Source organism: Anopheles arabiensis, chromosome 2 (genome assembly GCF_016920715.1).
Source record: "Anopheles arabiensis isolate DONGOLA chromosome 2, AaraD3, whole genome shotgun sequence".
Classification (NCBI taxonomy): Eukaryota; Metazoa; Arthropoda; class Insecta; order Diptera; family Culicidae; genus Anopheles; species Anopheles arabiensis.
The window spans coordinates 68,688,100-68,712,892 of NC_053517.1; the positions used below are offsets into that span (position 1 = coordinate 68,688,100).

Genomic DNA, 24,793 nt, shown 5'->3' on the forward strand with positions numbered 1-24,793 from the left:
TGTTTCACGGGGCGATAAACAGCGTTAAAGAAATTATTGCGGAAGGCTAAACGTGTCATGGACCCTCAATATTGAGTTGCAAATAGAAGATCTCAGGTAAAAATTGAAACGAATTCATTGGAGATGCATGCGCAACGTAGCAGCTTAACACCAAACACACAGCAATTCATTGACTACCACAATGCAGTCCAAATAACGCACCTATACTGATAACATCCATATGGCAGAAGAGAAACATTTCATTCATTGCGCTTACCGCTAGTGCAGGATTGTCTCTTTAAATTTTGGCGATTAGCTTCCCACCCACAAATCTCTATCCTTCTCTGGCTTCACGGCTCAGGTGTTGTACCGTTATCTCTTTGGCTGAGAGAGTATGGCTTGCGCTGTTATCACTCACATAGACAGAATGTGTGTGTGTGTCCATACTAGAAAGAAGCAAAAGAGAAGAGAACGCCGTTCTTTACCGGAACGAAAAGAACGCTGAGAGAAACAGGTTCAGATTTTACCTGCTTCCTTTGTACGTACCAAATCGTATGAAAGAGAGCAGATGATCGTGCGTTCCAGACTGGATCGAAAAGAACGCTGAGAAAACAGGTATAAATTGAACCGGCAAACCGGCTCATCAATACAAAGAGAGTAGAATGTCGTGCGTTCTAGGCCGGATCGCAAAGAGCACAGAGAGCAACCGGCCGAGCACAGATCGCCGAGAACGCTGAGAGCAGCCGGTTCAAATCGGATCGATAAGATCGTTGATAACAGTCGGTTCAGGTCGGATCGCAAAGAACGTTGGGAGCAACAGGTTCAGTTTGAACCTGCTTGGGTTAAAAATAAGGATCGCGGTCCGGATGATTGCATGCTGGAACGGATCGCACCTGGCAGGTTCGGAACGCAACGCACATCACTACACCACACAGTGAAAAGTGGTACTTGACTCATCAGTACTCACATTCGACTCCAAATTTTTTATGGATTGTGTGAGTAAATCGTACGATCCACTCACATCTACATCCATACCCGCCAAGCCCGATTTGCGTTCTAATCATCTATCACACATATACAGCACATTCTTATTTTCATTACAGGTGTCCCCCGAGACACGACTGTATTTGGGACCGAAAATATGTCCCAAAGGAAGGCGTAAGTCGAAATAGTCGTATGTCGAATATCTGTGCATATAAAGTTTATAACTGAAATTGAAGAGTCGGAATCTATGAAATTGTGTACTTTATTTAAAGTAATGTACGATAATGTATTAATTTTCCTCCAAAAGCCGTTTACATAATATAGATATTCAAGACCGGGGAGTTGTGGAATCTTTGGAAATGTGTGTATAACGGTTATCAGCCTAGAAATTCAAAAAATACATCAATTTCTTCTCAATGACAACTTTTAACTGTCAAAATCAAAATCGTCGTATCTGCGAATCGTCGTAACTGGAGGAGGTCGTAACTCGGGGGACGCCTGTAATTATTTTGGCCGTTGTTTTCGAGAGCGAGGGGGTAACGCAGCGACGATGAAAGTTGCCACCACATTTCCCCGCACACTAAATTGGGTCATCGTTTATTAAAACTACGGCGGAGCATTTTAAGCATTCCATGCCGTAAAAACAAAATTCGGGCGAGCTGTTTTAGAATTAAAAAATTTATCACACATACACGAATAAAAGATAACAACAAATGCACACAAACACTACTCTACTACAGTCTGCGATATCAAATACTTACAATCGTGTACGCGTCTAGACAAACGGACAACGATACCGTAGCAATAGACGATGCGCAATCTCAGATTGTGCATATATTTATCTGTCAAACGGATTTGATATATTTATCTGTCAAAAAATATGTATATACAGTAGAACGTCGATTATCCGGGGGCGGATTAAGCGGCGGGCGGCTTAACCGTGCGCATAAATGTGACAGCTGTTCAAACGTACAGCGAACATTTGCTGCGATAGTCAAGTGGGCAACCAGTTTTTTGTGCAGCTCTGTAGTGTCTAGTGGTGTTTTCGAATTTTATTTTGGTTCATGAACAGTGGTTAAACCTATAGTTATTGATTAAAATAATATTTTACTAACGATTTATTGATTGATTCAAGGTGAATTAATCATAAAATTAGTGGATTTTTTAATTTTTATATGAATTTGACATTTCTTGGACCATTATTATTATTATTATTATTATTATTTATTAATCTTCAACGGGCCGTATGGCCTAATTAAGATGTAACAGTTCAATAAAAAAAAACATAGCAAAAACAAGATTTGCATCGCTATTCACTGCGGCCACGGCAAAAGCCGGAGACGTTCCTTGAAGCACTGAGTTGAGATGTCGAAGTCGAAGCAATCCGAGACAGTGTTGAAGACAGCCGACATGCGGAACATAGGGTCTGACCGACCAGCACTGGAACGGGGTTGAGCGAGCCGTAGAGTTTCTCTAGACCTATTATCCGTGCAAATCGATTAACCGGCAACCGCCCGGTTCCGAGCTGCCCGGATAATCGACGTTCCACTGTATCTCGGACATATAAATCTCGAAAATTTATGCGCAATCTTAGCGCAATCTTCAGCCATGGAGAACGAATTGCCGAACGTGCCGAATCGTCGGAACCAGTGTTGCGAACGGTGACGTTCATCGACATAAAATTGTAAACATTCATTCGATTTGAAGCTTCCCATTCCCATCTCTCTCTGTCATTTGACATTCCCGTCAAAAAATGTCATTTGACATGAAGACATTTTCAAGATACATTCATTTGACATTCGCCAACCTGTATGAATCGTGAACTGTGTCGTATTGCAAACGGCCGTATTCATGTCAAACTACAACAGAGCGTGCGGTGCAAAGGCTTTCGTTTCACTAGTTTTTGCTATTTCACTAGAATCCCCATATTCAGCGACGATATACTTCATAATCCTCGGATCGTATCGATTTGTGTTGTTCAAAAAATGTCAAATGACATTCAGACTACATTGTTTACATTTCATGTCATTGGATCAGCCCTGACGGTAGCGACACGAATGAATTTCGTTTAATGACAGTCGTGTCGTGGAAGCATTGAATGTCATCAGCCAAAAATTATTTTGACCGGCTGTTTACGGTGACTGTCATGAAAAATGTCAACAGTTAACAACACTGGTCGGAACTATGTAAAATTGGTAAATATATAATCATTCTGTTTTTTATACCGGTGTTTTTGTAGTGGAAGCAATGCTTGGGTTTTTTTGTAGCTTTATTTTTCCTTAAATGATATATGTTCAGTGTTTGTGATTTGTGTATGCGGTTTTACTCAGAAAATTTAGAAATATGGGCAACGCCTGAATTATTATTCAATTTCGATTATTTTCCGGCTTGGAAAAAAAAAACATCACCTCTGCTGCTTCTCCAGCTACCGGCGATTTTTTTAAACGACAGCTGTTTTGCAGTTTGTTGAAAAAAGTTGTAAAAATTGTGGATTGTAAAAAAGTCAAATTATAAAATTGTAGATTGCAAAAATTGTAAAAAAATTAAATACAACACATAATAAATTATAAATTAAAAGTAAAAATAGTAAATTGTAACAATTGTTAATTGTAAAAATTATACTAATTTAATGTACCTAGCTAGTCTTTATTTTCACAGGAATAAACCATTGAACTGAAATGTTTTATTTGTACATTGCAGCTCTTTGAGAACTGACCTGGCTGCACCACGGGATGTTATGTTTCTTATTAGTCCGCATACACTAATAATGATTTGGAATCCTGGAATCTAGGTTATGCGGTTTTGGTCTTCTTCCAACAGGAAATATTTCATCTAATCCGGAAAATCAACTATTCCTTCTGGCCCTGTTTTCCTGCACCATTTTTGCTGCAACCTCTACCCCAACTGCTACAATGGAAGCTATTGCTGTTGCCGCTGCGATAAAAAAAAGTTTCTTATTTTACAGGAACGTTTATGTGTATTTTGATATTTTATATTACAGCTCTTTCGAGTTAGAGGACTGATAATGGAAGAAAACTGCTGCATCTTCCGGGCCATCAACATAATAACGGGGTCATGGGGATGGTGAATGATAAGTAATTGAGTCGAGATTAATAGTTTTTTATTATTGATTTGCTTCCAGAACGTTGAGCAAAGCCTTCGGCTTATTGCCGAGGTGGAAAGACGGCCTGCTTTATAGCAAAAGCGGTGTGAATTTTATAAAAACGGTATTCGGCGAAGGGATGCGTGGACTGAGATTGGTGGACTCTTGGACCTCACCGTCGAAGAGGCGAGCTACCAGTGGAGGAAGCTGCTGACCAGCTACCGGACGTATAAGTCCAAGCTGCGTAAAAGTCAGCAAAGCGGAGCAGGTACTAATCAAATTTAAAATAATATAAAAGTGTTAAATGACATAATTTTATCATTCGTAGCGGCTGAGGACGTTTTCCAGCCAAGATGGTTTGCCTTCGACGCGATGAGGTTCCTCGATGATACCATGAAGGACGGCACGCATCTCGATACGGTAAGTTGTTTTTTTATTTATCTGTAAATTTTATATTTCACTGCGAGTTAAAGGCGGTCCTGTGGCACGGCAACAACATGCCCGTCATGGGTTGAAGCCTCATATGGACCGTTCTCGAATAGCAAGGACTCCCAGCTGCGTTGTACTGAATTAAGCATTGAAAGTCTGTCGGCATGTTCGCGTAGGACATTTACGCCAATGTTTTTAAATTTGATAAGCTCCGTAGCGCGTTACTATCAAATTTTATTTCATACGGTTTTTTGTTTTGCTCAACACGTGAAGCTTTTGTGGAATGAGTATAACAAAAAAGTTGTATTATTACTTCTGTTGCTAGTTCATGTTTCATTATACTCACAAAGCAAATCATTTTTGAAAAAAAACCAACAAGCATAGAACCACTGATCGAGCGTTCAAAACAAACAATTCTTAATACAGGAGCCTGAATCATACGCGTAGGAAACTACAATACACATGTGTTGATGTGGTGTTTCTAAAACGATCGCAAATAAATCGTTTTATCTGAATAACTTGCCAAGCGTGATTCATATTGAACCATTCTTTCATCTAAATAATGGTGGGTGGACAATGCATAGGTACAAGTGTATTAGCGACGATGTGGGTTAGCATATTATTCATATAATGTGTAATTTGACACTTGACACTTGACACTTGGTCTCAACGGTTGTGTTCTGGTTTGCGCTCTGATTATTTTTCCGTTTTTTGTACGTGTTTTTCGTGCTGTGGTTGTTCCGGGCCTGATTGAGTGAGATTACTGATCGAGTTCATCGTTGCTGTATTCATCAGTCGATTCCGGGCGAGTTTTTCATCAGTGTTTGGCGCTGAAGTGTGCTGCTCATCTGGATCACGACTTTTGCTGATCGTCGACATGGCTGCTCCCTGCCCTTCATGCCTTAAGCCTGTAACGGACGAGAATGTATATGTGTGTGCTGGATGGTGTAATGAATCGTTTCACCATGCCTGTCTGGGAGTCTCTGATGCAGTGCTGAATGAGATTCTCATCCCCGAGTCGCTTACTTCCTGGTCCTGTGCTGGCTGCAAGAACATCCGGCGTTGCAAATCTGTATTATTGGACGAATTTACGGCCGTCCTGGATGGTTTCAAGGAGGAGCTTCTGAAGGAGTTTGATCGCCGTTTTAATCATGCACTTGTCGCCATGCGTAATGAGATGTTGTCGACACTTACTAAGAAAGACGTTAATACGCACACAACCTCACACTCTGTTCGCTCCATAGTGGACCGCCTGGAAATGCAACCATCTCTCACCAACACATTCACACCACTCAGTGCACGCAATAGTGAATCCATCCGCACTTCTCAAAATGCACCGAAGCGCAATGCGCCTAAACGTAGACTTGTCGATTATTCACCACCAATCACAAAAACCACCGATAATGCCGCTCCTCTACTTTTTGGCACAGCAATTACAACACCGTCTCGGGTCTTAGCTACGGTTCCGATGGAACAAAAGTTCTGGCTGTATTTGACGCGAATAGCCCCCTCGGTATCAGACCAAGATGTGAAAGCAATGGTTACTCACCAACTGATTACCAAAGGCACTGATGACGTCACCGTTATTAGGCTGCTGCCACGGGATCGCGATACGAGCACTCTCACTTTTGTTTCGTTTAAGGTGGGATTAATGCTCTCGCTTAAAAGCAAGGCTCTCGCTCCGACTACCTGGCCTGCGGGATTGATTTTCCGTGAATTCACTGACCGTCGATCGCCTGTTCAAAATTTTTGGTGTCCTGCTTCTCGAAACCTTCCCCACAAACCTTCGGAAATCTATAACAACACACCACGCATCAATGCCACATCCCACCACGGGTCCTCACCTTGCTCATTGCCCATCACCGAAACCGATCGCACATTGCACGATAGAGCCGTCCACCGAAGCCACATGCACCGAAACAACAGACAGACAGCAAGTAACAATCCAGCATTAGATAGTAACAGTATAAATAATTACCTGGCACCTCGCCCCTCACCATACCATCACACACCACGCATCAATGCCACATCCTACCCCGGGTCCTCGCCCCGCTCATTGCTCATCACCGCAACCGAACACACATTGCACAATAGTACCGTCCACCGAAGCTATACGCACCGAAACAACAACAGACAGACAGCAAGTAACAATCCAGCAATAGTTGATAACAGTAATAATAATCAGCTGGCACCCCGCTCCTCACCATACCTTGGCGTAGCACCAATCACTGCTGTGGGCCTCGATGATAGTTCGGCTCATACTCACCTGAATGTCTCTTCTAACTTACATCTGCACGTGTTTTATCAGAACGTTAGAGGAATTCGTACCAAACTTAATAATCTACGTCTAGCTCTGGGAGAATCTGATTACGACATAATTGCACTGACAGAAACGTGGCTCGACGAGTCAATACCATCCTCTCTCATCTCTGATGATTCCTATTCAATTTACCGATGTGATCGTAATGGTGAGAACAGTTCTCGCTCTCGCGGCGGAGGAGTGCTGATCGCATGCTCTTCTAAGCTCTCTAGTACACAGATAACTCATACATATGCAAATCTGGAGCTGGTCTGGTCGTGCATCAAGCTTAATCATGTGTCGATTTACATCGGAGTAGTTTACATTCCACCGGACCGGAGTAAGTGTGACGATACGTTAAACGCTCTGCATGATAGTGTCAGTGTAATTGTGGAGAGAATGAAACCGACTGATTTGTTGCTGCTATTGGGAGACTTTAACAAACCATCTCTCTCCTGGATCGCTTCACCATGTGACGTCAACTGTTTTATCCCTTCGATGACCGACAATGATGGATCGCTAACGGATGGAATGGTGCTTAATGGATTGTCACAGATATCGGGAGTGAAAAATGCTTTTGATCGCCAACTGGACCTTATTTTCGTAAACCAGAATGCTAAATCGGCCAGCTCAGAGATTTCTGAATCCAACACACCGCTTCTTAATCTTGACAATTACCATCCAGCATTAGAATTAGCAATATCAATTCAAACTTCTGTTTCTGTTCCGTTCGCTCGTTCTAACCCTAGAGTAAAACGTTTTGATTTTCGTAAAATGAACTTTGGTGCTTTTGAGCAATTTCTGTTGAATTCGGACCTTAATTTTATTGAATCAGCCCCTTCTATCGACGATGCCGTGAATCAACTTAATCATGTTATCCTTTCATCCTTCCCTCTTTGCTGTCCCATCCTAAATCCTCCTCCTAAGCCTGCGTGGTCGAACAGATCCTTAAAAGCTTTACGAACGGATAAGAAGCGTAAACAGCGTGCATATATGCATACTCGCTCTCAACATGCCCAACGGGTATACAAATATGCTTCCACAGCATATCGTATTTACAACAGAGCGTGCTATAAACTATACATCATGTGTCTCCAATTAAGATTTATCTCTGACCCTCGATCTTTCTGGCGATTTGCTAATAATCGTCGCAACTCTATCGGCATCCCTTCCATAATTTCCCTTGGCGATGAAGTGGCTGATACGCCCTCCAGCTGCAGCGAGTTATTTGCTAGACATTTTTCTAGCGTATTTGTGGACCCCGACTCCAGTCCAGTATCCTTATCTGATGGCTTAGCATATGTACCAAGTGATATAATTTCCTGCAACACAGTGGCTATCGATGATGAGGTCATTTACTCAGCATTGAAAAAATTAAAAAATTGCTTTTCGCCGGGTCCAGATGGCATACCCGCATGCATATTGAAAAAATTCAGCACTTTGTTTGTTCCCATACTTAAACGCCTGTATGTGAGATCCTTTCAAGAGGGAACCTTTCCAGCTGTTTGGAAAATTGCTTGGATATGTCCTATTTTTAAAAAAGGTGACCGTTCAGTCAAATTCAAATTATCGTGGTGTGTCCATTCTATGTGCTATGGCTAAGGTGTTTGAGTCACTCGTTCATACTGCCATTCTTCCATGCGTAACGAATTATATAACGCAACATCAACACGGATTTATGCCTAAACGATCCACCACGAGCAACCTAATGCACTTTGTGTCTTCATTAATGTCGAATATTGCATGTAATCGTCAAGTGGATGCAATATATACTGATTTTAAAGCCGCTTTTGACAGTCTACCACATGACCTGCTAATAGCTAAGCTAAAGAAATTAGGAATAGGCTATCCTTTAATAACTTGGCTAAATTCATTTATAGCAAACCGTAGCTACACAGTCAAAATAGAGAATTTCCTTTCTTCTACATTCATAGGCCAGTCGGGTGTACCCCAGGGAAGTGCGCTTAGCCCTTTACTGTTTATCTTATACATAAAAGATTGTATTAATGTTCTACCTGCTGATGGACACCTTCTATTTGCTGACGACTTGAAGATATTTCTTCCTGTGTCCTCTATTGTTGATTGTCAAACGCTTCAGAGTTTTTTAAATAATTTTTCATCTTGGTGCTCGTCTAATGGGTTAGTGCTTTGTCCCCCTAAATGCTGTGTTGTCTCTTTTGGTCGTCCTAACAGGAAAATTACATGGAATTACTTTTTTGGTCAAACTCAGATCTTTAGAGAGTCTTCTATTAAGGACCTTGGTGTTTGGCTCGATGACTCCCTCACATTCAAGGATCAGATCAATCATGTCGTTGCTAAAGCGAACAAAGCGTTGGGACTAATAATTCGTCTCGCCTATGAGTTGAGAGATCCGCTATGCCTGAAGGCGCTTTACTGTTGCTGGGTTCGATCTATGTTGAATTACGCTAGTGTTGTGTGGACCCCGGCTGAAGGTGTCGCTATGCAGAGACTAGAGAGAGTGCAGAGGAAGTTTACGCGTATCGCTATTCGTAGATTTCTGCACGGACATAATGCACCTGTGCCCTCTTATTCTCTCCGCTGTCGTATGTTGGGCTTGATGGAAATCAAATCCCGGCATTCACACGCGCAGTCTTACTTCATTGCCAGCCTCCTGACTTCCAATATCGATGCTCCTTCGCTCCTCAGCTCCATTCCTATTTACGTCCCTTCTCGTTGTCTCCGCGACAGACCTCCCATTTTTATCCCCTCCCGCCGTTCTGTTTTTGGTCAGAGAGATCCATTTTTGAGAGCTTGCGCAGCATTTAATGAAGCTCATGATTTGTTCGACTACCACGTCCCCTTGTCCAGTTTTCGCTCTCGTCTTTCTGAGTCCTTGTCTCTATCATCAACCTCCCATCCTTAACACTTCCTTCTTCCTTAGTTTGTAAGACATATTATTGTGAAACCCTAGGCGGCTGACAATATGAAATAAATAATAATAATAATAATAATAATATAATCTACGCACATTCTATGATTTAATAACTACTAATCAGCTTAATAAATGGCACATACAAAGAGTTGTATTGCATTAATGATTAAGTTGGTTATTATACTTAAGATCATGCGCAATGTGTAAACGTATATTCAACAAGTCGTTTGGCGTGCGACAGGGTATGCCTTGTAGTCCGCTCATTGTAGCTGGAGCTCTCTCGCCTTCTACAAAACGCCCATTGACGACCCTGTCGAAAGATGAAGGGCGTATGTATGTATTGCGTGAAGCACTCTGTCGAAGAAAATTACGGAGATATATTGCTGTCATAATAACCGTTTTAGCATCTTTTGGCTCTTAGCAGAATCGGGCTTTTAAAAATGCGGAAACGGTTGGCTAAAATTCCGAACACATTTTCAACGATCATTCGAGCACGAGAGTGACGTTTGTTGAAAACTCTTTCAATTGTCCTTTCCGCATGCATGCCTCCAAATGGTCGAATGCAGTACCTGGTAAAAGCAAAGTAAGGTTCACCCATTGCATATGGAACTCGCAGTGGTTCAAGTTCCGGAACGTTCAAACTGTTGTTTTCCAGCCTCTGGTACAAGCGTGTGTTTTTAAACACACCTCCGTCAGATATTCCACCTTTTCCTCCAATATCTGCATGTAAAAAGTTGTAATCGGCATCTACTACCGCAAGTAATACAATGCTGAAATAATGTTGATAGTTGTAATACTCTGATCCACTTTTACTAGGCTTTTCCACTTGTACGTGTTTGCCATCAACGGATCCAATTGCATGCGGAAAATTCCACCTTTGTTCAAACTTTTTTGATTTCTCCTTCCATTCTTGTGCTGTGGACGGCATCAGAAATGATAATAACACATACAAAGATAAATTAATTATATATTTCATAAATTTAACTCATATGTATTGCTCGTCGTTGGATATCAATGCAACCTTATTTATTTTGTAACTTTTTGATTATGTTATCTCATTATTTTTTATCGCTCTTTTCAGTTCGATGACGACCTAGAACAACATACCTCCACCCAAGCCCACCCAATCCCTTCTTGTTCCTATTCCTCAATTCCGCCGCAACCAACAACTCCAGCACCAAATCCAGCACCAACCACAGCACCAACCACAGCGCCAACGCCAGCACAAACCCCAGCACCGACCCCAGCACCTACCCCAGCACCAAGCCCAGCACCCACCCCAGCGATGAAAAATTATTTCTCCATGTTTGGCCAGTGGGTGGGGGCATGGTTAAACCATTTACCACCCGAGGAACAGAATGATGCCACAAATCGTTTGCGGCAGACGATGCTGGAGTGGGATCTCCAATATAATAAAAAAATAATAAAAATATTTACAAAAACATACCTTTACATAGCTCCTCAAATGTTTATTTAAACAAGCACACACATCCTTCACAATTTTGGCAATCGACGATTTAGAAACCAAAAATTATACAATACTCATTATAATCCGAACATGTCATTTTAAGTTGTTCAACATTCGGCTCTTGCAAGGTTTTCGATTGCTGACTTCTCTTCACTTGCTTTTGTCCGAAAAAGTTTTATCAGTCCTGCGTACGGGGAGACGGTTTGAATGAGATTCGATGCTGTCACGGTGCTGCCATGGAAAAGACCGACGCAGCTACCGTCTCCAATCGGACCGCCGAAACAAGAAAAAAAAACAAAACATACTTACCCGAAACAAGTATTGCAAACTTGCAAATGTCTCCCCCGTTGCCAAATGCCGCAATGTTATTAAAAGCCTTTCTTGGGCTGTGATCGCTTCTCGCATATTTGTATCCATGCGGCTTATTTCTGGACCGACCAAGGCATAAAGACGATCGAAATCTTCGTGTTTCATCCGCATAAAATTGTTTATCGTATCGTTTACGATTTCGGCCTTTAAAGACGTCTGTTCTTACTAAAGGTTTTATTACAACTAACTAATCCGTTATGAGTTCATAGACTACTGTGATCTACATATAAGTTTGACAGCGATGGCTAGATTACAACACCCCCTCTCAATCGCTGACTCCAATCTTGCTTCTGAGATATTCAAATAGGTTTGCATTCAAAGCTTTCGTTAATATATCCGCTTGCTGTTCAGTAGTACTTGTCGGTTCAATCTTAACATTACCAACAGCAACATGGTCTTTAATGAAATGATGTTTAATATCCAAGTGCTTATCCTTTTGGATTCAGCATTCTTAGCCAGACCAATATAGCCACGGTTGTCTTCGTATATAATAACTGGATCCGATGGTGTTTTGCATTGCAAATCTTCCAAAATACCAGCCAACCAGATTCCTTCGGAAACAGCAGCACTTAGCGCTACATATTCAGACTCACTTGATGACAAGGAGACTGTCGACTGCTTCCGGCTTGCCCAAGATACTGTTGAACCATATACCTTAAACAAGAAACCAGTTACGGACTTGCGATCTTCTGCATCGGACGCTCAGTCAGCATCGACATATCCTTCGAGTGATCTACTTCCCGGATTTTTCTTATAGTGAAGTCCCATAGTAGCGGTTCCTTTAAAGTATCTCATGATACGCTTAAGAGTTTGCCAATGATCTTCCGTTGGTGATTGTTAAAATCGTCCCATGTAAGCTACTGCCATGTGCTAGCCGGGATAGCACAAATCAGGTCGCACACATAGCATTTGATACATCAAACTGCCTAGCGACTTTCGATATGGCTGTGCAGTATGATTTCCTTTTCGACTCAACTGAAGTCCTTTCTCCATCGGGGTCTTCGCTGGATTACATTCCGACATTCCAAATTTTTCTAAAATTTTGTTTGCAGCTGCCTCCTGTGACAGCTTCAGTTCGCCACGATTACGGTTGTACTCCATTCGCATTCCCAGGAAAAACTTCGTTTGCCCACAATCGGTCATTTCAAATTCATCTGTGAGCCGCCGTTTCAGTCTCTCCATCGTTCGAATATTTCGTCCAACAATCAGAAGATCGTCGGCATAAAGCACCAGATAAATTTCATCACCTTTTTCAGTTGAAACGTACAGACAGTAGTCTCGGTTTGATCTACGGAACCCAAACTTCAACAATGACGAGTTGAAGCGGTCATTCCAGCATCGTGGAGCTTGTTTTAGACCATAAAGCGATTTTCTAAGTTTGCACACGATCCTGTTCTAGCCCTCACGCCTTGGGGCACTTCCATGTACAGGTCCTCCTTTAACACTCCGTGTAAGAAAGCCGTTCTGACGTCCATTTGGTGTACGTGTAAGCCACGATGGACGGCAACAGCTAGTACTACTCTAACTGTCGACAGCCTAGCAACGGGTGCAAATATGTCTTCAAAGTCAATCCCGGGCCGTTGTAGAAACCCTTTGACTACAAGTCGCGCCTTGTACCGGACCTGTTGTCCGGTTTCATCCTCCTTCATCCGGAACACCCACTTTGTTTTTAGCGGTTTCACACCGGCTGGACACACCGTCAGCTTCCACACATCGTTGACCTTCATGGAGTTTAGTTCATCTTGTACCGCTTGGTACCATTGGTCACGATCCTCACGAGCATTAATGTCGTTATACATTTCTGGAACGTCTGAAGAGAACGGAGGGCCAACAGCACAAGCACTGAATCCGGTAATATAGTCAAGGAACTTACCGAGAAATCGGCGCTCCCGTTCGCTGCGCCTCCTAGACTGTTCGCCACTAGGGCCGGAAGAAAAGTCCAGATCTAGATGCGAAGGGAGCGCGCTATCGTCTGCTTCCGCTGCATCTTCATCATTATTACACGATTGGACACCATCGCAGTCAAGTGATTCAGTTGAAAAGTTTTCCCCATATTGTTCGTCTGGATCTTCTTCTTCCGGATGTACATTAACGGCGTCCTCGATCACTTCTTCCTTGATTACTTCTTCCCTCTCTTGCTCGTAGGTTAGCGGTACAATTAATTTTCCGTTATTTTGTGTATCATTCGTCCATGGAAAATATGTTTCGTTAAACTTCACATCACGAGCAATAACGATTTGTTTAGAATCCTTGTCCCATAGCCGATAGCCGTTTGGTGCATATCCGACCATAAATAACTGTCGACTTTTTGCATCAAGCTGCTTTCTTTGTTGATTCGGCACGCATGCAAATGCTTGACATCCAAAGACACGAGCCTTTTCCAGACTTTGCTTTCTTTCATACCATAGTTCAGCAGACGTTCTTTGATATCGTAGACGTTGGACTTCGATTTAAGATGAACACAGCTTCACTCCACAATGACTTGGGCGCATTCGATCCAATTAACATAGTACGTACCTTTTCGATAAAAGTTCGGTTGAACTTCAATTCGATAGCGTACAGATTTCCTCGCTGTTTTCCAGTTGCAATTATTTTTCCATTGATTTTCATCATCACTTGCGTTTCTTGAAATATTACCTCCACACCAGCCTTCGTTAGCTTTTTCACAGACATGAGGTTTTCTCTTAAAGTCGGCACATACAGAACGTTTTCAGCGCTCATCAGAACGCCATGGTTGCTCATTCCGTTAATAACGCCGCTTTCTTTGGCCACGAGAGATTCCCCATTCTTCGCTACATCGATGAAAAGTGGCTGTTTCAAGTTTTTCACTGTTGTAAAAAACTTTTTCGAATTTACCATGTGGTCACTAGCTCCTGAGGAAGCTTCAATTCCAGCAGGAAGTGGATTTTTCGAAGTGGATTTTTCTCGCATACATCCCAAGTATTCGTCAGAAATAAAGCTCACCAGTAGAGACATTGCCTTCGCGTCCATTTCCTCAAACTTGGCCACTTCATTGGCCAATGATGGAACGTCCTTTACCACTGCGTCCCATACCTTCGACGCTTTCAAAAACATTTCGACCCGAAACTTCCAGGTGTCATAGCCTTTTCCGGAAAACTGCGGTATTCCGTGAACCGCCACTTCTTTGTGCTTGTCGCCCATAACCTAAAGACGTCTGTTCTTACTAAAGGTTTTATTACAACTAACTAATCCGGATCGCCTTGTCCCGCACGTCGAAGAGATAGTAGGAAACTATCAAAGAGGACTTCGAAACGGAAAATCAACCATTGATCAGATCTTCACCATGCGGCAGATCTTGGAGAAGATGGCTGAATACAGAAACAACGCATACCATCTCTTCATAGACTTTAAAGCCGCATACGATAGCATAGCCAAGGTTAAACTGTACGACGCTATGAGCTCTTTAGGAATCCCGGCCAAACTGATAAGGCTAGTTAGAATGACTATGACCAACGTCACATGCCAGGTGAGGGTGGATGAAAAACTTTCAGGACCTTTTGCTACCACCTGCGCCAGGGGGACGGGCTTGCATGTCTCCTAATCAACTTGGCGCTAGAGAGGGCCATCCGCGACTCGAGGGTGGAGACTACGGGAACCATCTTCTATAAGTCAACCCAGATCCTGGCATACGCTGATGATATAGACATCATTGGTCTGCGGCTCTCCTATGTAGCAGAAGCCTACCAAGGGATTGAGCAGGCGGCAGAGAACCTCGGATTGCAGATAAACGAGGCAAAGACCAAACTGATGGTGGCAACATCAGCGGGACTACCAGTAAATTATCAGAATTTACGTAGGCGTGACGTGCAGATAGGTGAACGCACTTTTGTAATCGTTCCACAGTTCATCTATCTTGGGTCGAAGGTCAGCAACAACAATAGCATGGAAGCTGAGTTGCGCGCAAGGATGCTGGCTGCCAACCGGTCAATCTACAGCCTGAAAAATCAGTTCACCTCAAAGAACCTATCGCGACGGACGAAGCTGAGACTATATAGTACCTATATAGTCCCAGTACTCACATACGCCTCTGAGACATGGACACTGTCCAAATCTGACGAAACCCTCTTAACCGAGTTCGAGAGGAAGATGCTCAGAAGGATACTTGGCCCCGTATGTGTGGAAGGACAATGGAGGAGCCGCTATAATGACGAGCTATACGAGATGTACGGCGACCTCACTGTCGTACAGCGTATTAAGCTCGCGTATGGAAACGGACGACCCAGCCCGTAAAGTCTTTTTAGGCCGTCCACAAGGACAGAGGAGGCGTGGTAGGCCCAAGTTGAGGTGGCAAGATGGCGTGGAGGCGTCCGCCATTAAGGCCGGGATAACGGACAGGAAGACGAAGGCGCGAGACCGTGAGCGGTTTCGGACACTCCTGAGGCAGGCCAAGACCGCAAAGCGGTTGTAGCGCCGGATAAGTAAGTAACTAATCCGTTATGCGTTCATAGACTACTGTGATCTACATATAAGATTGACAACGATTGCTAGATTGCAACAGCCTTGATGTCGTCCAACAGACGATTTCCATCCTGTCTTCTGCGGAAGAAAACTGGTCGCATCCACCACCGACGGTTTCGCCGAAGACGCCGGTTGTAATAATGATCGTTGTTTGATAAATCATCACTCATGGCTGGAAAATGAAGCTGCTCACGAATTAACTCGCTCAATTGTGGCGGAAGCCAAAACAAAACAACTCAACGCATGCAAATGATGTTTATAGGTCAGGATTGGCTTCGCGGAAACGATATATCTTTTTGACAGATAAATATATGCGCAATCTGAGATTGCGCATCGTCTATTAATACGGATACGTATGTCTAGCACGAACACAAATACATACCGAGCAAAGATTAATCACTTTCGACAACGCAGTGACGCTGTCGACCGAGATACTTCACCCGTGTTTTACAATCACAAAACAATAATACAAATACTAAACAATGATACCGCAGGTAGCACTAACATTAAGTAACAAGTAGAACAAAACAAAATAAAACTTAGCTCTCTATTTCACAAGTTTTCACAGTTCACAAACAGGAGCTACACATTCACAGGACTGCACTTGTCACCATTAACCTCAAGGGTTTCACGCTTCCTTTTTGCTGCCATTGTAACAACACACAATCCTCGTTAATGCACCACAAATCATTTGTTTCACATTGATCACAGTCATATTCCTTAAAGATGTGAAGTTAAACTGTTTTAGTCCGCATGTAGTGACTGCCCGAATGTAATTGACATACGAACTTTATTTGTTTTCTTTTAAAAGCGCGGTAAGCGGTAAACAAAACGATATTGCGATACATCGTAACAGGTATTTTTTTATATCTGAACAATAGGTAAAGTTAAATTAACATGCACTTTTTCACAAGGTAAGGATGATTTTAGAATAGGTAGATTATTTTCAAAACAGAGCTAGCAAACACAATTTAAAACAGGTACCACAGGGTACAAGAATTTTCGCAATTTAAAAAACACAACACGCACGAAATTTATACCACATATGCACGACAATACCACCGGGGTACAAGCACGCATTTTAAACAAAAATGCCACACGCACGAAATTATACCACGACCACCAGAAGTAAGCAAAAATAATTACTTTCTTAACTATACCATAATATAAACAAGTGAAATCTTACAGGTATACATTTAAATTTCAAAGCACATACAGTCAGTCCAAAAAGTATTCGTCTAGCTGAATATTTTACAGAAAAAGGCGAATTATGGACGCAATACGTGTGGGGCGATAAAAGTAATGATGAGGTTTGATAAAGGGACCATCAATACACATGTTTTGCTAAAAAATAAGCATTTAAATAGTGCAATAGCAACCATAATACATAAAAAACTAAAAAAAGTCGTTTGAAGGATGTGCAAAAAGTATTCGTCTATGCCGCTTTTTACTCATTTACGCTGGCCAAACACTATGTAGACATAGATTAATTTTATTACTATAAATCTGCTAGTGACTTCTTTCTTAATTAATGCATTTCTGCTGTTTCAATTGCACTTCGAGCGGTCGGTGAGGCACTAAGGGCGGGGGACTTAAAGGAATGGAGCATGATGCCGAAAATCGTATCTTAATCCCGTGCTTAACCAATCCTATCCATTTCTAAAGGCTACAAAATTTGTGGGAGGCCTCGTCCCTGCATTTGATCAGAGTTTGGCCATTTTTCTGACACTAATTGTGTGACAAGCTGCCATGTAAGCAGCCATCCTTGACGGTTAATCTAACGAAAGAAGCGGTTTAATTTCCAACAAATCAAATTTTAACAAGGAATCAGTGCATTTTGTGATGGCCAATAAGATCAGGAAAAGAAATGGGTCACATTTGTTTGATGGGTTATGCTATATTTCATCGTAGCTGGTCATGTAATAGCTTGAATGAGTGAGTTGTTACAAACATGTTTTGTTTGAATAATACGATACACAGAAAGTGGTCAAATCTGTTAAGGTGCATCAAATAATTCAGGAATTTATTTCAAATTAAACTCTACTAACATATTAAAACATGTTTAAATCGCCAAGGTCATACGGCCGACGTCTACAATAGCGAAAACAGTCTACTAAGATGCAGCAGCAAAATCTCGTGTAACGGTAGCACCATGATGTTATGATACTAGGACTCTAGGTGAGGTAGAGGAAAGGTGAGCTAGAAAAATGATTCAAATTGATAGGAGACGAGAGGGAGTAACATATTCAAGCAGTTTTTAAGTACTTTGAGTGCCAGTTCTGAGAAATTTTACTTAAGAAGTACCACATGTTTCAAAAACAGTCGAGCTCGAGAACATACAGAGCATTGTCATTTGCCCAAAACACCAAGCCAGCGGAAACCAAACTGATGAAAATGATTTAGTAGACTCTCAATATGATATCAGTTGCCATTTTTTCAATGGAACTTGGCCACGTAGTCCAGAAATGCAATAATTCTAGCAGAGAATAATTGAAACAAGTCTTGTAGGATGAGTGGATCAAAAATACGCCTTTTTAAAGGTTAAAATGAGTTCTTGCGTTGTGCAAGTAGTCATCAATAGTCACAAATGCAATAAGAAACAAGATCAGGACATTTTCTGGTTCCATAACTTTTGTTTTCTTACGCATATTACGCCAAAAGTCTTGTTTCGTCGCGAATAATTTTCGGATAAAGTTTCCTTTTCTTTCTTTGGTTTTTGCTGCTAATAATTACCGAAGCCGTTGTAAGAAATTGCTGGTGATGAAGAGAGGGAAAAAGCCTTTTCGCTCTCTATTTATTAATTGAAGATCGATAGAGATGTGTACATGAACGGGCACGGATGTGATCCGATCCGCAGTTCAAATCTGCACGATTCGCGTAGCTGCTCGAACATCCTCCCCACCTTGACGAATGTCAACAAAAAGTTGTTTCCTACATTACACGGGGTTTTCGCTATCAGTGCTGAGCGGTAAAACGCATATTTTCGTGATCGGTCGCGTAATTATTCCCTTAGCTGTCTTGAGCGTAACGACGCGTACTATCTTGTCTTCACCGGGATGGATTTCAACAATACGCGCGAGAGGCCAACGAGTGGTGGGTAACGATTCGTCCATGAGGATCACTAACCTGCCGGGAAGTATGTTGCTGTTGTTGCTGCCACCACTTGCATAACTTTTTTGCATTTCTTGTAGATACTCAGTGGCCCAATGCTTCCAAAAACGCTGAACCAAAAGCTGCCACTTCTGAAGATCATCTAGCGTGCAGGATTTCAGCTGGGTGTAGTCCGGTTCAGGCACGGCGAACATCGATGTGCCAATAAGGAAGTGTGCCGGTGTGAGTGCAGCTAGCTCGTTGGGATCGTCGGACAAAGGCAACAGCGGACGGGAATTCATCGCTGCCTCGATTTGGTGGAGCACAGTGCAGTAGCCTTCGTACGACAGCCGAGTATTGCCCAGGTGACGATAGAGGTGTCGCTTCGCTGTCTTTACTGCGGCTTCCCATAATCCGCCGAAGTGTGGAGCCTTTGGTGGGTTGAAATGCCAAGTGATTCCCCGGTCAGCGCATCTGGTAGCCACGGTGTTGCGGTGTTGTTCGTCGTTGAACAGCTCAAAAAGCTCCTTCAGTTCACGTTCTGCGCCTTCGAAGTTTTTCCCATTATCAGAATGGATGTGGGCTGGCAATCCGCGTCGTGATGTGAATCGGCGTAGCGCTGCTAAGAATCCCGCCGTTGTGAGGTCTCCTACGAGTTCCAAATGCACAGCTTTCGTAGCGAAACACACGAAAACGCACAGATAGCTCTTAGTAGCTGCTGCCTTCCGGTGCGCTGGCTTCAAATAGAATGGACCGGCGTAGTCCACTCCGGTTACAGAAAACGGTCGGCTCGGTGTGATGCGGGATGGTGGAAGCTGGCCAACCGGCTGCCGTGCGAGTGCGGGATCTTGCCGAACACAGCGGAAGCAGTTCCTTGCAATGCTTTTTACCAAGCGACGTCCGTCCAGTGGCCAATACAGCTCTCTAATGCGGGATAGCAATAGCCTTCCACTAGCATGTTTCATCTCTTCATGATAATCTTCCGCAAGTAGACGAGTGAATTTGTGGTTCTTCGGTAGAACAGCTGGATGCTTGGACTGATACGGTAGTTGCGACAAGTTCAATCGTCCTCCCACCCGTATTACTTCTTCTGTATCCAGGAATGGGGTAAGTTTTCGTAAAGGTGATTGTTTCATCAATGCTTCTCCCTTTTTTAGCTGCTTGATTTCCGCGGAAAATGCATCTTGCTGGGCTAGTCTGCAAAGCACAGTTTTTGCAGCATCCACGTACTTGGGCGTGATCGTCTTGGATGCGTTGGTGTGCGGTATCGGTCGCTGGGATCGCGCCTTCTGCTTGGTGTTGCGCACAAACCGTATGCAGTATGCAATGATGCGTACCATTCTGGTGAAGGATGAAGAAATGCCAAACCATGGATGAGTTGGTGTACAAACTAAAGCGGCACTCACCTGGCGTGTTTCTAGGTCCGCCTCATCGCTTGGTTCTGGATCTGAGCTGGGCCAATGGGACGAAGGTTGCACAAGCCAATCTGGACCGCTATTCCAAAGCTGATTCTGCGTGAAGTGTGCTGCCGACATGCCTCGGGAAACCAAGTCAGCAGGATTGGATGTGCCAGGAACGTGCCTCCATTGCCTTGGATGAGAGTAGTGTTGCACCTCAGCTACTCGATTTGCCACGAACGTCTTCCAGGAGTTGGGAGGTGACGCAATCCATTTTAGCGTCACTGTTGAGTCGGACCAGAAAAACGATTCGGCGCACACGATCTGCATTGCCTCCTTGACGCGATGATGCAGATGGGCGCCCAGGACAGCTGCGCTTAGTTCAAGCCTCGGCAACGTGACGCGCTTCAGTGGTGCCACTCGAGACTTCGAAGCTAATAGGCTGATGCGGACTTCTCCCGCCGCGTTTTCACAACGAGCGTAGACACATGCTCCGTAGGCGGCCTCCGAAGCATCGGTAAATGTGTGGAATTCTACTGTTGCATCTGGTAAGAGAGCGTAACGGTTAGTCCTGTACTCGGATAACATTTTCCAGTCGCTCTGAATTGCCTTCCATTTTTTACAGATGTGATTAGGAACAGGTTCATCCCAGCCGGATTTGAGTAGCCATAGCTCCTGCATCAGCATCTTAGCACGCACGATCACCGGTGCTATCAATCCGAGCGGATCGTACATTTTGGCAATGCTCGACAAAATAGATCGCTTGGTCGACGTGGCTTCATCAGCCTCAGTGTTGGATTCAAAACACAGCTCATCCGATTCAGGCTTCCACGAGATGCCGAGTGCTTTGACCGTCTCGTTGGGTATAAAATGCAGCGATGAGTGTGTGCCGATATACTCGGTGCTTAAGCCGGAGAGTACGCTCAGATTGTTTGAGGACCACTTGCGCAACTCAAACCCACCTTTGGCAAGTAACGCTGATAACTCCTTACGCAGCTGAACAGCTTCACGAACGTTATTGGCACCACCAATGAAGTCGTCCACGTAAAAGTTTCGTTTCAGGGCTGCAGGTGCAAGCGCATACTCAGTCCCTTCATCATCTGCTAGTTGGATAAGTGTGCGTGTAGCCAGAAACGAGGAAGGTGCTAGTCCGTATGTAACGGTGTTGAGCTCATATACTTGGATCGGAGCTTGCGGCGAAAATCGAAAGAATATGCGCACCAATCGACGATCATCAGAATGCAGCAATATTTGTCGGTACATTTTAGCTATATCTCCCACAAGTGCTATTTGGTAGGTGCGGAATCGCAACACAATATCAAGCAGCTCGTCCTGCACGATTGGACCAACACATAGAATGTCATTCAAGGAATAACCGGTGCTTGTTTTTGCAGATCCGTCGAACACGACCCTTACTTTCGTGGTGGTACTGGAGGCTTTAAATACGGGATGGTGCGGTAGGTAGTACGCCCGTTCATCCCCACTATCTTTGTTCATGAGCGACATGTGCCCCAGCTCCAAATACTCCTTCATGAAGGCATGATAGTCTTCCTTGAGCTGTGGGTTGCGTTCTAGCCTCCTCTCCAGCAGCTCGAAGCGTCTCAAAGCGGTAGTTTTAGACAGGCCAAGCTTTTCCGTGAAGTCGGTCTGTTTGGGCAATCGTACAATATAGCGACCCGACTCGTCGCGCTGAGTGGTTTCTTTATACAATGTTTCGCATCGCCGCTCATCAGGTGAGTACGAATCATTGACGCTTAACTCTTCCAGCTTCCAAAAGCGTTCGAGAGACTCCTCCAGGGATGCCATGCAGACGATTGTGGACGCGGCGGTGCAATCGGTCGGAGATGCAGGATTCTGAGGAGAGGTGGGACCAATCATGACCCACCCAAACACGCTGTTCAGCATAGTTGGAAGGTTCGGAGCAAGCTCGTGCGATTTTACGCTCGTAAAGAAGGAAGCGTAATGACGGGCACCAAGGATGAGATCAATCGGGGCTGATTTATCGAACTGCGGGTCAGCCAAAACAAATTCCGAAGGAATGTTCCAGCCGCGAGTGGAAACATCATGCGTCGGCAGATCAGCGATCACCCTGTCTACTACCAGAAAATCGACATCCAAGTCAAAATGTTCAACACGTGAAGCAATTTGAGCTCGAACCGACCTCCTCACCGTTCTGGTGGATAGTCCTGCTCCTTTGAGGGTTATGTTAACCGTGCTACCTTTCAAAGCCAACCTCTGAGCAAGGCGATTGCTCATCAAATTGGGCTGTGATGCGCTGTCTAAGAGTGCACGCACAGGATGCAGGATGCCGTGTGCATCGGTTACATTTAGAAGTGCAGTTTGTAATAATATTTGTGAAGGTGATTGTTTTATTGCAGCTGCGTAGCTGCGTTGTATGCTAGCCGTGTGATCATCAGTGGCGTGTGTTGTGTGTGAAGGTTCATCTTGCGCAGCTAGCATTGGAAATGTAGTGGAAGATGTGCTGGGAGTGCTTTCAGTGTGAATCATTGTGTGATGCGCCAAGTTGCAATGACGACACTTGTACTGTGACGAGCAATCGCGGGCACGGTGATTGTCTCGCAGACAATTCAAACACAAGCGGGCATCAAGTACCTTACGGTACCGCTGGGCAGGATTCATGGCATTAAATCGCTGGCATTTTGTGATGGTGTGCGGCATATTGCACAACGGGCATTTATTAACATCGCGGTCAGTGGTAGCAAAACTAGCAGTGCGCGGAAAAATGGTGCGTCTTGGTGGTATCGGTGTTTCTATAGGTGATGGTTCGGGTTTGTTTACTAATAGCGTCTCGAGTACGCGCATACGGCGGTGTAAAAAGGCAATCAACGAATCGTAGCTCGGATTGTCATTGGTCGAAGCAAATTCTTCCCAATCGCGCAATGTGTTAGAGGGCAATTTTGTGCAAAGTAAATGCTCTAATATGCTGCTCCAGCCGTCAGTTTTCTCTCCCAAGTGATTTAGGGTTTTTTTGTGACGCTCGAACTCGTCCACTAACTGGTGCAGGGTTGTCGCACTTTCCCTCTTCGCTGGTGTGATGCCGAACATCGCTTGCAAGTGGCGTTTTTTCAGCAGATATTCATTCGAATATCGCTCAGCGAGTGTTTTCCAAGCTAATTCATAGCTGGAGGCGCTTATTGTAATGGCCTCGATCACTTGCGCTGCTTCACCTTTTAGGGCTGCGCGTAGATAATGGAATTTTTGTATTGGCGGCAAATCAACATTATCGTGAATCAAACACTCAAAGGTATCCCTAAAGGTCAGCCATTGCATATAATCGCCGTCAAACTCCGGCAGAGCGATGGTGGGCAGTTTTATGCCTTGTAGCGGGTTCCTACCGGCTCCTTGCTGCGACACTTCGCTGCGCGGAATTTCTCTATATTTCGCTTTCAATGCCGATTGAACGCGAATCAAGCGCCGTTCAAAATCCTCCCTAAGGGCGGCATTGTGTGTCATCTCTTCAGCAGTGGTTGCACTGTCCTCCAGCTGCTGTTGAAGGTTCTCCAAATCCTTGCATATTTGGTCAAATTTGGCCATACGAGTTTCCACCTCGATAGAATCCCTATCGGGCTGGTAGTTTTGAAGAAACTCTTCGTAACGGGCCAAAATGGCAATCAAAATCGTTCGTCTCGACGACAAAATAAGCGGTTGAGCTGGCATCTTACTAAAACTGCGATTATCGTGTACGCGAGTGTAGTGTAAAGTGCAGTGTAACGGTCGGGCAGTGAAAGGCAAAGGTGTTTAGCACTTTATCGAAAAAATTGCGAATATTCAGGCTATCGGCACAATCCTGGTCACGGCACCAATGTTTCGTCGCGAATAATTTTCGGATAAAGTTTCCTTTTCTTTCTTTGGTTTTTGCTGCTAATAATTACCGAAGCCGTTGTAAGAAATTGCTGGTGATGAAGAGAGGGAAAAAGCCTTTTCGCTCTCTATTTATTAATTGAAGATCGATAGAGATGTGTACATGAACGGGCACGGATGTGATCCGATCCGCAGTTCAAATCTGCACGATTCGCGTAGCTGCTCGAACAAGTCTGATGTATAAATACTTTTTGCACACCAATCAAATGACTTTTTTTAGTTTTTTAAATAATTTAGTTGTTATTGCACTATTTTAATGCTTTTTTTAGCAGTAAGTGTGTGTTGATAGTCCCTTTATCAAACCCCATGATTACTTTTACCACCCCATGCCTATTGCCTTTTTATGCAAAATGTTCAGCTAGACGAATACTTTTGGACTGACTGTACAATAAAATAAACAAACACTTAGGATATTCATATT

The 24,793-nt window shown here is 43.6% G+C and overlaps 1 protein-coding gene and 1 long non-coding RNA gene across 3 annotated transcripts; one reads left to right on the forward strand and one right to left on the reverse strand.

The window, feature by feature from the left end:
• Positions 1–4,317: 4,317 nt before the first annotated feature.
• Positions 4,318–11,164, forward strand: LOC120893864 (classical arabinogalactan protein 10-like). Its single transcript, XM_040296014.1, has 2 exons — positions 4,318–4,486; positions 10,769–11,164. The coding sequence occupies exons 1-2, from the start codon at positions 4,439–4,441 to the stop codon at positions 11,162–11,164; spliced, it is 444 nt and encodes a 147-aa protein (XP_040151948.1). The 5' UTR covers positions 4,318–4,438.
• On the reverse strand, positions 5,081–7,165 carry LOC120895826. 2 transcript variants are annotated; one of them, XR_005738382.1, is made up of 2 exons: positions 5,690–7,165; positions 5,081–5,615 (listed from the first exon to the last, which is right to left on the reverse strand). It is a non-coding gene; the product is annotated as an uncharacterized LOC120895826 (long non-coding RNA). The 2 variants fall into 2 exon arrangements; XR_005738381.1 differs by having other exon boundaries at positions 5,081–5,618.
• Positions 11,165–24,793: the final 13,629 nt, after the last annotated feature.

What these genes read in the sequence shown, in the direction of transcription:
- LOC120893864 (XM_040296014.1), top strand. Translation starts at nt 4,439, where the DNA reads ATGAGGTTCCTCGATGATACCATGAAGGACGGCACGCATCTCGATACG. An exon ending in ACGGCACGCATCTCGATACG is followed by an intron (nt 4,487 to 10,768) that starts GTAAGTTGTTTT and finishes CGCTCTTTTCAG; the next exon opens with TTCGATGACGACCTAGAACA.